General features: G+C 33.2%; 1 protein-coding gene across 1 annotated transcript; it reads left to right on the forward strand.

Moving 5' to 3' along the window:
• The first annotated feature begins 215 nt into the window (after positions 1-215).
• LOC123223121 (glycine-rich protein DOT1-like) lies at positions 216-1,200 on the forward strand. Its single transcript, XM_044646204.1, has one exon. It carries the CDS (start codon positions 227-229, stop codon positions 1,007-1,009), a length of 783 nt encoding a protein of 260 aa, XP_044502139.1. The 5' UTR covers positions 216-226; the 3' UTR covers positions 1,010-1,200.
• Positions 1,201-13,165: the final 11,965 nt, after the last annotated feature.

Raw genomic sequence — 13,165 nt, forward strand, 5'->3', positions numbered from 1 at the left:
TCTACGTGCATAATCAAATATTGGTGGACAGCGAAGCACACTAGGGAGTCCGCTGGTACGAGTGTTTAGATCCTGTGAGTTTTTCCACTCGACCACTTTGTGGGGTAACCAAAATTTCTCTTTTCAATTTACTGCTTAGTCTACTGTGGAACGCGCTTTTGGACCACAATTCCTTTTCCTATAAATACCCATCTTTTCATGCAAATCAAAGCATAAACACATTCCCATGGCTACTCTCAGGATTGCTACTTTCGTTTTCTTTGTGTTATTAGGTCTAGGTATATCTTCTGCTACCAGAGTCCTCCTCTCTCGTGAAGAAGAGGTTACTCACTCTCTGACAAATGGCCATGTTGCTGAACTTGGCGTTGGAGCTCATATTGGCGCTGGTGTTGGTGGGGGATATGGTGGTGGAGGCGGCTCAGGAGGTGGTGGTGGATATGGAAATATAGGAGAAGGTGGTGGTGCTGGTTCTGGAGAAGGTGGTGGTGCTGGTTCTGGAGAAGGTAGTGGGTATGGAGGCGCAGCTGGTCATGGTGGTGGCGGAGGCAGCGGTGCTGGTGGGGGAGCTGGTGGATATGGAGGCGGGGCTGGTGAAGGTGGTGGAGCTGGATATGGTAGTGGTGGAGGAAATGGTGGTGGAGGGGGTGGTGGAAGTGGTGGTGGTGGAGGTGCTGGTGGAGGTGGTGCTGGTGGCTCTGGATATGGAGGTGGTTCAGGAAAAGGATCAGGAGGTGGGTATGGTGGTGGTGGTGCAGGTGGCGCTGGAGGAGGAGGAGGTGGTGGGAGTGGTGGAGGAGGAGGTGGTTCTGGTGGTGGGGGTTATGGAAGTGGTGGAGGACAAGGAGGGGGTTATGGTGGAGGAGCAGGAGGTGCTGGGGGTGGTGGTGGCGGTGGCTCTGGTGGGGGAGGTGGTGGTGGGTATGGTGCAGGAGGTGCACACGGAGGTGGCTATGGGGCAGGCGGTGGAAGTGGTCAAGGTGGCGGCTATGGTGGTGGCCATGCCCCTTAAAGTCGAGGATACCTTATCCTTGTTATACTTCCACAAAACCTTAAGCCAAAGCGTATGTTTTTTCAATAGTATGAAAAATAAGGTTGAATTGGGGTAATAAAAAGGGGTATGATCGTGCATGTGGCGCAAGAAGTTATATATGTATTTACATAAATATGAATGTTAATTTGAATGAAGTTAAGTATGTGAAATCTTCTTCCTCTCAATCATTTTAGTAAGGTCTACGAAAAATGCCAACCATACGCAAGATGTTGAAACGTTTTAATTTAAAGAAGTATAGATTATAACACATCTAAATAAAATTGTATGTATAGTTGCTAATTTAAGTAGATGACGTCCTTTGCATAAGCCTACTGCTTGGTAGTTATATGCATGCATTCTGTGATCCTTAATTGAGTTTGTAAATTAAGCGAAATCACCCACAATTTAATCAACAGTCAATCTTTTTGCATTTAATATTTACGTAAACAATTAAGCAAATTTACGACTAAAATATCATTTGTGCAGTGCATTTCATTTATCGTGCCCAAACATTGCTTTAATCCTTCGCGGCCTGGAAATGTCAGAATTCTAAGCCTCCAAGAAGAAAACGACGTTGTTGTTCAGAAGTCAACGAAGAGTTGGATAGGATAGTTGAGTCGAAGAAATATTTATCTGGGACAGTCTAATTCTCTAATAAAAAAACTATAGGGTATTTGTCGTCTATTACTATGTGCTTATATGTTAATGAGTTTTGGGTTTTTATCTGGAAAACAAAGATAAATAGATGGAGTGTCACTGTTTATTCAACTATTTCTTTTTACGTACATTAATCAGGAGGTTAAGAGAGTATAAAACTTAATCGGTTTTACACGAACGAACTTGATGGTATCTAATAGGACAAGTAATGGTGTTAGACTTACATTAAAGATCAAATGAAGCAGCGGCTCTGATTGAGCTTGAGGAATCAGCCAGTGTTTAGACATGATGATCATTTATAATATTGAAATATTCCATCTCCAAAAATATTCAGAGTTGAAAAAAACTAAGTTTCAACGGATAATAAATGACGCATAGGAACGAAAGGCAAACGAAAAGATAGCACTTACTGATCTAAAGTCAAAATTTAGAGAAATCTATTGTACGAGCTTTAGTTAAATTATGTGAAGAACAGCAAAACCACACGAGAGTGGAGGGACAGTGATAGATTATAGTATTTCTCCAGTACTGATCCATAACCGTAGAATATTGTGAGGTTTGACTAAGAAAATAATTTAGATATTTTTTTAGTACCGATCTCAAGTTCATGATTAGTTTGAGAGTAATACTATCTGATTTTTCTTGAAAGTCGATTTAATTCGAATTTGACCCATAGTTTTTTCCCTTTATATTAAAGGGTTTTTCATATAAATCTTGTGTTCTTATTTATGATTGATTTATTTTATTTCTCACAAATAATTAATATTTTTTGTAATTGATTGACTTAATTAATTTGTACAATAAGATTTATTGCTTATGACCTTAACAAGTGGTATTAGAGTCTAGGTTAATTGGACATGTGATTAATTGTGTGAATTAAGATGGAAAGTTCAACTTCATCATGTTCCATGGTTAAATTGTTAGCTACTAATTATTCTATTTAGAAGTTAATGATGGAGGATTTGCTTCACCACAAAGATTTATTTGATCTTGTTAAATTAGGATCTGTCAAGCCAGTTAGAATATCTGAAGATGATTGAGAAAAGCTAGAAAGGAAGGTTACAAGAAATATTTGACAATGAGTAGAGTTCATTGTTTACCCATATATTAGACAAGAAGTTGACACACATGTTTTGTGGAAGAAATTAGAAGATATGTTTGAGAGGAAGAATGCTCAAAGTAAAGCCTTTGTGATTAGAAAACAAGTGAATTTGAAGTTTAAAGATAGGCAATCTATTGTAAATCACTTGAGTGATTTTCAAGATTTGGTGAGCTAATTGGGAAACATGAAGATTCATTTAGATGATAAGTTATAGGTTCTACTTCTCTTGAGCTTTTTACCAAATCATTGGTAGACATTGGCAATGTCTCTTAGTAACTCTACTCCAAATGGTGTAGTAATTTTGCATATGGTAAAGTATAACATGCATACTAAGGAGACTAGATGTAAAGATATGGGTATAATTATTTTATAGGCTTTTGTCATAGAGAATAGGCGTAAAAGTAAAAGTAAAGGTCTTAAAGGGCATGGCAAATCCCGAGGTAGGTCACATTCGAGAGACAAATTCACTTGCTATCATTGTGGCAAAGATGGGCATATCAAGAGAAATTGTAAGACATTCAAGAAAGAATGAAAGGATAAGAAGAATCAGAAAAAGGTAGATGAATAGAGTACAATTGCTATTATATCTGATGAATATAAAAAACTAATAGGAATTTCTTTTGAGGAACAGTGCAATCTTGTCATTGAATTTAATGTTGACATTGAATAAATTGTTAACTTAGGAGATTATTACCATGCCATACCCAAGAGAGATATTTTTTCCATGTACAAACTAGGAAAAATTGGTAGAGTAAAGATGAGTAATACTAGTTAAACAGATATAGTGAGAGTAGGTGTATAACATCCCTCCCTAGAAGTATTACCCACCGAAGGAGAAATGTTACGAATTAATATTTGGAGGGTCTACTTCTTTTTTTTCTTTTTAAAATACTTTAAAATAAACGCATCATTAAAAGTGTTTAGGAAGTATTCCAAGAAAATTGAAAATCTGGAAGCGAACAAAAAATGTATATACTCATATGAAAACTCATCTAAAAGCCTCTGAAAACAGGGAGTAATCATATGCAATTATACCATAATCTCAAAAAGTCAAAAGTCGACAAGAACATGCCACTGTATGCATGTAATATAAACCAGAGATAACCTGCTCCAGTCGGATCTACCTACGCTGACCTGGCCCTGCCTCGCAGCTACCTCGATCACCTGTACCTGCAATCAGGAAAGAAAAGGAAGTGAGTAATAAGAACACTCAGTAAGGGGAAAGAATCAAGTAAACTATCTTGTTTCCTGTTCTAACTCACTTTCGGGACTCAACCTTATATCCTAATCTCTATAAGAGATTGAAGGCGTAATCTAGTTCATTTTTTACTATTTGGGTCATACTTTGTCTCATATGGTGTCTATTTGATACTCTATGGAAGCTAACTATAGGGATTTGACACTTTTCTAAGCTCGAGCTCTTTTTCTTTCTTTCACTACACTATTTCTGAATCTGAATTGAGCTCTGCTGCCAGCATGTTCTACTGTAAGTGGACCCTACTAAAGGTCTATGTCTTACTACGGACGTATCCTACTACGAATGTGCCCTACTGTAGACGGTGTAGTGTAAAGTGCCCCCTCATAGTTTATAGCATGCATGCGGGTCTTATATCTTACTAATTTTGCTTCTATCTAAATTTATTCATAACTCACCAGACATTACTCTTATAATGACCCCTAAATTTTGAGCCCTAAATTCCTTTTCTTGCTTTTCTTTCTTTTTCTTTTCTTCTTTTCTTTCCTTTCCTTTCCTTTCCTTTCTTCTTCCTTTCTTTTTTTCTCCTCTTTTTCTTTCTTTCTTTCTTGCCCAAAACTACGAAATACTGTTTACAAAACAGTCATTTAGCAGGGCAACCTTCTTTTTCATACAATTTAATAGCCCAAACGATTTCTAATTTATACAAGCTATATATTTTTGAAAAGAAATTCAAAGATCTTTTCAACAAACTATAATAGCACTCATAATTCAATAGATAAGACAGTCAAAACGTGAGATAAAATCAGTGGCAAAAACTGCCTCCTCTGTTTATTTGGTAAAACAGTCCTTGTGGTTCATATAATATTTAATAATCCAAATGATCTCTAATTCATACAAGTTATATATTATAGGAAACATGATTCAAAGAGCTTTCCAACAAGATATAATAGCACTCATAAATCCTTAGATAAGATAGTCAAAATGTGAGATGAAATCAGTAGCAAAACTGCCTCCTTTGTTTATTTGGTAAAACAGTCCTTTTGGTTCATACAATATTTAATAGTCCAAATGATCTCTAATTCATACAAGCTATATATCATTGGAAAGAGGATTCAAATAGCTTTCCAACAAGATATAATAGCACTCATAATTCATCAGATAAGGTAGTCAAAATATGAGACGAACTCAGTGGCAAAAATTGTAAATATTATACAACTTTCTGCCATGAACAAAATCACACACATAGACAACCCAAATGGCAAAACAACATTTCTCAACTTCAAAATCATCATTTATAACATAGATCCAAGGAACCAAAAGCCTAAAACATATAACATATCAAGGATGATTCCCCTTATCTTGTTTCAAACCAAATCTTTGCAAGTTGACTTCCTTCTCTTTGTTTTGCTTCCGTTATCACCAAGACCACTTTAAATCAATACCAAAACACACTAACATATTCACATAACATGCATATAAACATAGATAAAAGGGAAAGGAAGGAGATCTTTGGTTACCAAAGCTTTCAAGTGCTTCATTTTCTTTTCTTTTCTTTCTTGTCTTCCAAACTCCTTCAAATCTTTTCTTTTTCTTCAAGAAAACAAAGAAAAAGCTTGAAGAATGGTGGTTGCTGCAATATGGATGGGAAATGATGGAAAAAAGGGTATGAGTTGCCCTTTTTTACTTTCTCTCCATTTATATGCAATCTTTATCCCTTTTCTCTTTATCTCTTTTTTTTTTTCTTTTTCTTTTTGTATTTATATATATATATATATTTATATTTATATTTATATTTATATAAACACCCCCATACATGTTACTATATATATCTATATTTAAAATTGAAAATATTTTCAAACATGATCAAAAGACGTAATTGCCCCTGAAACATATCCGAGGGTATTACAAGGTGAGGTGTGTGTATAGACTGAGTTGGGTTACACATTGACTCTAAAAAATGTGACATGTATAAGGTTTGCATTTGAGTTTGTTATCTGTTTATTCCTTGGATATAGAAGGCTATCATAACATTATTAGTGATCAAAAGTGGATGCTCATGAAGTGTTCTATCACTACTAAAAAAAAAAAAAAAACTTGCATTAGTGAGAGGAAAATAAGAAGAGGATAAATATTCAATCGTTATAAGTGCTATTTTCATGATTTTAACAACTGATTATTTATACTCTCTCTAAAAATAAATAAATTTATGACTATAATGAGGGGAAATTGGTTATTAAAAGTTTATTTCCCATCGTTATTTGTTGTAGCTTTACTTGTTAAAAGTATTCCTATCATTATTACTTTTAAAGAATAAAGCTATAACGATAAATGATGGTGAGATCTTTTCTATTGTTAAAAATTTTTATAGATGAGAAATAAAATTTTGACAACCATTTTTCCATTGCTAAAGTTATAAATTTATTTAGTTTTAATGAGAGTATAACAATTAGTCATTAAAATCATGAAAATAGTACTTATAACAACTGGATATGTATCTACTCATTATTTTCCTCTTGCTAATGCCAGTTTTTTTGTATTATATAGTGGTGGCTAAAGGCAAGGCTTATCATGGATTTTACAAGACTTAATTGAAGTTGTTTAATGATGACCTGAATGATGAATTGAATGCAACTTAAGATGATGCTTCACCAAGCATGTGACTTAAAAGATTGGCTCATATCGGTGAGGAAAGGTTGTAAGTGTTGATAAAGAAGTTTCTCATTCCCTTTGCCAAATGTATGAATTTACCCTTGTGATATTTGTTTTTTTGGCAAGCAAACATAGAGTGTTTTTTAGTAGTACCTCTAAAAGAAAAGAAAATGTGTTTGATTTAGTTTATTTTAATGTATGTAGTCTCATTTAGACAAAGAGTATAAGTGGTAGTAGATATTTTGTGACTTTTATTGATGATGTTTCATGAAAAGTGCAAGTGTTTGTTTCGAAAAGAAAAGACCAATTTTTTGAGTATTTCAAGAAGTTTCATGTCATGGTAGAAAGGAAGATGGGCAAATCCTTAAAGTGTCTTCGTACTGACAATGGAGGTGAATACACATTGAAGGTGTTTAAAAACTATTGTTCGAAGCATAACATCAAACATGAGAAGACAATTCATTACACCCAACAGCATAATGGTGTGACTGAGGGAATAAACAGAACCATCATTGAGAAAGTAAAATATTTGCTCAAGATGACAAATCGGCCTAAGCCATTTTAGGGAGAAGTACTTTACACTGCCTATTACGTAATAAACAGATCTCCATTAATTCCTTTAAAGAATGATATTCTTGAGAAAGTATGGACTAGGAAAGATGTCAATTATTTTCACTTGAAGTTTTTGGTTGTAAAGACTTCATGCATATACCTAAAGAACAAAAACAGAAGTTTGATGATAAGGCCACTTGTATATTTTTAGGTTATGGAGATGCAAAGTTTGGGTACAAATTATGGGATCCAAAGTAAAAAAGAATGTCAGATCTAGAAATGTAATGTCTCATGAACATGAGATACCACTAGAGTTAGAGAAAACTAAGAAGCCAAGCACCGACAATTTCATTGATCTTTCACTAGTATCACTTTCAATCAAACATGCCACATAAAGAGAATTAAATGAAGAATTTGGGCTAGATAATAAGCTCGAAGTATTTGATGTGGATGATGCACAAATGGAAGGTATTAAGTAAGGGGAACAACCTTTTCTACCTTCAGTTGCACAACTTGAGCTAAGAAGACCTCCTCAAGGGCATATTCCATCCACTAAATATCCTAATTCTTAGTACATCACTCTTGTTAAAGAGGGGGAGATAGAAAGCTTCTAGGAAATTTAGAGTCATAAGGAAAAAGTTCAATAGATGAAAACAATACAAGAAGAGATGAATTCTATGAAGAAAAATAATACTTATGAGTTGGTTGAACTTTCTAAGTGTAAGAAGGCCTTGAAGAATAAATGGGTGTTCAAGCTGAAAAAAGATTATGATAGAGTTTTCAAGTCTAAAACTCGTCTAGTGGTAAAGGGTTTTAATAAGAAGATGATTATTGACTTTGGTGAGACTTTTTCCTTTGTTGTGAAGATGAGTTTTATTCATGTGATTCTTGGTTTTTACAGGTAGTCTTGATCTTGAGCTTAAGCAGCTATTAGATGTGAAAGTTGTCTTCCTTTATCATGATTTAGAAGAAAAAATCTACATGGAGTACCCAGAAGGTTTTAAAGTTAAAAGAAAGGAACATATAGTTTACATGTTGAAGAAAAGCTTGTGATAGCGTTGTTAATTGTCGTTATTTTAATTTCTAATTCCCTTATGTTGTGTGAAAATTTAATTCAATCTAATGTAATTATTTATCTTTTTACACTTATGAAGCTTTAAACATTTTTGGAGTGCAGTTTGGGCCAAAAAGACTAAATTGAAGCATGCTTACCAGTTAACAAAATTTGTGATGCTAGCTAAGGGTAAACACGTGAAATGACAAGAGCATAATTCAAAATTTAAATTTAAGCGTCCAGATCAGTTGAGATATTTCAAAAAGTCAAAGATTTACTTTTTAGAAGAAGGATAATTATTAGCTGAAAAAGGGGATTATTTTAGATAGATAAGAGAAGTTTTTTTTTTTTTGGGAAGGATATATATCAAAATGTATATCTTTTCCTTTCTTTTTGGGAAGATATATATCACATTTACTTGGCTGGATTAAGGGATTATTATTGACTTCTATCTTTGGATCTGAGTGGGGGAGAAAATAAATATTTTTATTTTTATTTTGTTGAGCATTCATCATTGTAATTGGAGGATTAAAGAGCTAAATATGGTTTACAGTGGTTGAATTTTTTCTCTTGGTTGAAGGAATCTAAAACCATGAACTACAAGTTGTGAGATTTTTGTTTTTTAATGCATCTTTTAATTATTCAAGTATTGATTATCTTTCTAAATTATTTTTTATGATTATGTTGGTTGATTGCTAAGGTGCACGATTAGTTTATTAATTAATATAATCTATTGCTAGTTTAAGTGTTGAATCCATAATTATTCAATTCATCTAATCGAAATGACAATTGGGATTTATTGTTTGTTGCGTTAAAAATTGTAAATCCTAGAAAAATAATCAACTATATTAAATGCAATGTCGTACGCTTGTGTTGTCTTATTTCGTTGGTCTTTCTAATTCTTAAAGTTGTTGTTTAATTAAATTTGAGATCATATCTCAATTATTAATCAATAAGGGTTAACTAAAATACATATTTTTGATTAACTAATTATAAGGAAGGACAGATAATTAATACCACAACGCATATTTGAATAATTAATTTAATATTTTTTGGTGTCGATGAGCAATCACAATTTAATGGTGGAGGTGATTGTAGACCAAGGTTTGTTCAATTAAATATTTATTTTAGATTATTTTGCTAAATTTTATTTACTGTTTTTAATTATAATTCACATTCAATTCAAAACCCTCATTCTTTCCTTGTTTTAAGTTATTTGTGATGACGTACTAATTAGAACTCTTCGAGGGAATGATCCCTACTTTGCTTCATTATATTTTTGTTGCAGGAATTTAAAATTTTAATTTGGGTGTCGACGACAGCACTTACCAGCTTGTATGGCCTGAAACAAGATTTTAGTCAATAGTACAAGAAGTTTGACTCTTTCATGGCAAGTCATAGGTATACTCATATTGAGGCAAATCATTGTGTGTATTTCAAACTATTCCCTTTGCTTTATGTAAATGATATGATGTGTTGGGGTTGGTGTCTTAGAGTCAATCCCCATGACGATACAAATTCATTAATAAAGGTTATATTTGTAAATTCTTGTGGCATTCTTTGTCCATGAAAGCATATGTTTGTGCCTAGACAAATGTCCTAAGAATACTTGAATTGTGACAAGTAGATCATGTATGACAACTGATTGTGAGAACACTATATGCATAATACGTGACTGTTCTTAAAAAGTCTATAACTCTGATAGTACCGTCACCTTTACGAGCAATAGTGATAGAGTTCTCACGTGTCAAAGTTGTTCGTTGATAACTTAGTATAACACATGAGTGCACATTGGAGATGTGTTCACTAGACTATGTATTCCATATGGATAGTTGTTTTAGTGTCTATAAAATATATCCTTTTAGTGAACAAATGTACATGTGATCCTTAAACTTGAGATCATTAGAATGTCTTGTGCAATGATCAATATAGTTTGACATTAACCCAATGTAGTCTAGTTAAAGAATTACCAAAAGGTGGTGATTGACCATATCAAGATCCGTACAAAAGTTGTGATGGATCAATAGAGGATTTGTCACTCTCGAGTACAAAAATTGATATCTCAGTTAGGGCCCTTTGACAAATGACAACAACCAATTAAATATATGGGTCATAGTAGGATTGAGTTGATTCTTGATCTGATATTTTTTATCATTGACAAAAGTCAATCTTTATAATTCGAGGATCCTTAAGAGAGACACTTTATTTATACCTCAACCTCAAAGAGATATTGTATGATGAAAGAATCAAATTATACTATTAATGTATCATTAACAAGTTAAGAAGTCATATGTTAACATTCCACTGTTTAGGTGGCCATGATGTCTTGCTAGAGATCGCTCTTGGTTTGTGTTTAGAAGGATGCTAGGTCGAAAGCTTGACACGAATTCAATCATTATCGACTTAGTAGAGAGCTTATAAGTTACACACAAAAAGAGTTTATCAAACTCTGAAGGCATACAAAATTTTCAAGTCAAATCTGATTTGGATTTTAGATTGAGGGTTTTGGGTCTTAAAAAGGTTTTTAAACCGAAAGCGTATTTACGATACTTAAGGACTGAAGTGAAATAATCCTAAATGATTAGAATTGTATGTAAGAAAGTATAAAGTTGAATTTATCCATTTAGATAAATCCAAGTTTAGTCCATGATTAAAATAAAATAAAACCACACCCATGAATTTCACATGAAATTCATGAGTGCACCTTGCATGTGCATATAAATATGCATAATCTTTCTCATATAAAGTAAGAGATGCACGTTATGTGCGTTTAAAATAAAAACCCTAGCCACTTTAGATGAAAATATCCTTTGTCGTGACTTTCATCAAAATGTCACAAACCATCCTCAAGTTATAGTAGCCTTCAAGCATGGTTTCAACCTCTATTTCCATTTGTGCTCCATGTGGATACTAAGGTTCAAGCCTATACCTTGTTTTGGGAGTGACTTTATAACTTGTCACCATCAATGAAAGTCAAAGTAGCCACCACATAAGTTTATTCAATAAACACCATATAAGTGTAAATAATATGTTTATAAATTAATTATCTTGTGAGGGCGATCCAAAAAGCATTTTTACAGTGGGATTGTTTATTTTATTAAAAATTTTAATCAATTTTCCATTGCATGAAGGCGACAAATTCTCTACAAATTGATATAGGGCATGATGCTAAAGTGATTGGTGGTTTGAAAATAAAGTTGCTCAATTCCTTTAACATGAAGGATTTAGGCCAAATCATGACAAATTTTAGGCACACAAATTAGTCATGATAGAAAAGCCAAGAATTCTTTGTTGTTATCACGAAAGGAGTGTGTTGAGCGAGTTTCAGACAAATTTAATATAAAAAGTGCTAAACCAATTAGCACACCAATCGTTAATCACTTTAAGCTTAGCAAGAAGTTTTGTCTTTTTACTAAGAAAGAGAGGGAACAAACATCAGTTATTCCTTACTTTGCTACAATTGCAAGCTTGATGTATGCTATGGTTTGCACTAAACGAGTATCACACATGTAGTTTGTTTAGTTAGCATTTTTCTAACCCAAGGAATGGTCATTGGAGAGCTGTGAAATGGATCTTTAGACACTTGAAAGGTAGCTCTAAGGTGAGCTTGTGTTTTGGTGACTAAAAACTAATTTTAGAAAGGTATAATGATACAGATATGAAAAATAACCTTGATAGTAGAAAGTCAATTTCATGATAAGCGTTTACTTTTGTAGGGGAGTTATGTCATGACAGTCTAAACTGCAAAAGTGTGTTGCAATGTCTATAATTGAAGCTAAGTCTATTGCACAACTAAAACAGGTAAAGAGATGTTTTGGTTGAAAAGATTTCTTCATGAATTGAGTTTTAAGTAAAATGAGTATGTGGTTAACTAAGATAGCCAGATGTTTTGGATTTGAGCAAGAATCCTACATATCATAGTTGCACCAAACATATTGGTGTGAGGTACCGTTAGATTCATGTAATGGTAAACAATTGCTAGATTTTATTGAAAAAGATTCACACTGATAAAAATCCAGTTGACATATTGACTAAAGTAATGACCTAAGACAAGAACCAATTTTGCACCAAGATGGCAGGTCAAAGCTCCAAGTCATGTTGAGGAGCTAACATTCTTCCCATGGGTTAGAGGGGAAAATTATTGGTCTAATAACCTTGAAGGTCCAACCCACATTATTAAATAATAAATCTAATTTTACAGTTACACCCTTATTATAAAGAGATATATTCATATCTCTTTTAAGCCTTTGGGTGTGACATATAGAGGAAACAATAATTACATATCAAAGAAATTATTTTTTTTATCTACATAAATCAAAGAAAGAAAATGTCAGATTTTTCTTTGGTCTTTGATTCATCACTGGGTATTTTCAAAATTATTGTTATTTATTTCAAGAATTATTTGAAGGGTTATTTTTCTTATATTGATCTATAATCACAGAATATTATGAGATTTTGGCTAGGGAAATAATTTAGATATTTTTTTATTGTTAATATCAAGTTAATAATTAACTTAAGAGTGATAATACCTAATTTTTCTTGATTGTGGATTCAATTCAGAATTTGGCCAGTGGTTTTTTCCTTATACGTTGGAGGATTTTCCATGTGAATCCTATGTTTTTGATAATGGTTGATTTTTTTTTTCCTGAATGCAATTGATTTTTTCTATGATTGATTAACTTAATTAATTTGCATAATTAGATTTATTGCTTGTGGCCTCAACACAAAGTTGTTGGTATTTTTTTTCTTTTTATTATTAGGTTTATGTTCTACCATTGGAGCACTCCACGGTTATAATTAAAGAATTGCTAATCCCATCATTCGTAAACCCAAAAGAGGCAACATAGACCGTGGTAGATACTGTGATGCCTAGGTGATGGAGATCCTAATTATGGTATTTAAGGAAGCGAAAGATAAGGACGT

Source organism: Mangifera indica, chromosome 8 (assembly GCF_011075055.1).
Source record: "Mangifera indica cultivar Alphonso chromosome 8, CATAS_Mindica_2.1, whole genome shotgun sequence".
NCBI classification, from domain to species: domain Eukaryota; kingdom Viridiplantae; phylum Streptophyta; class Magnoliopsida; order Sapindales; family Anacardiaceae; genus Mangifera; species Mangifera indica.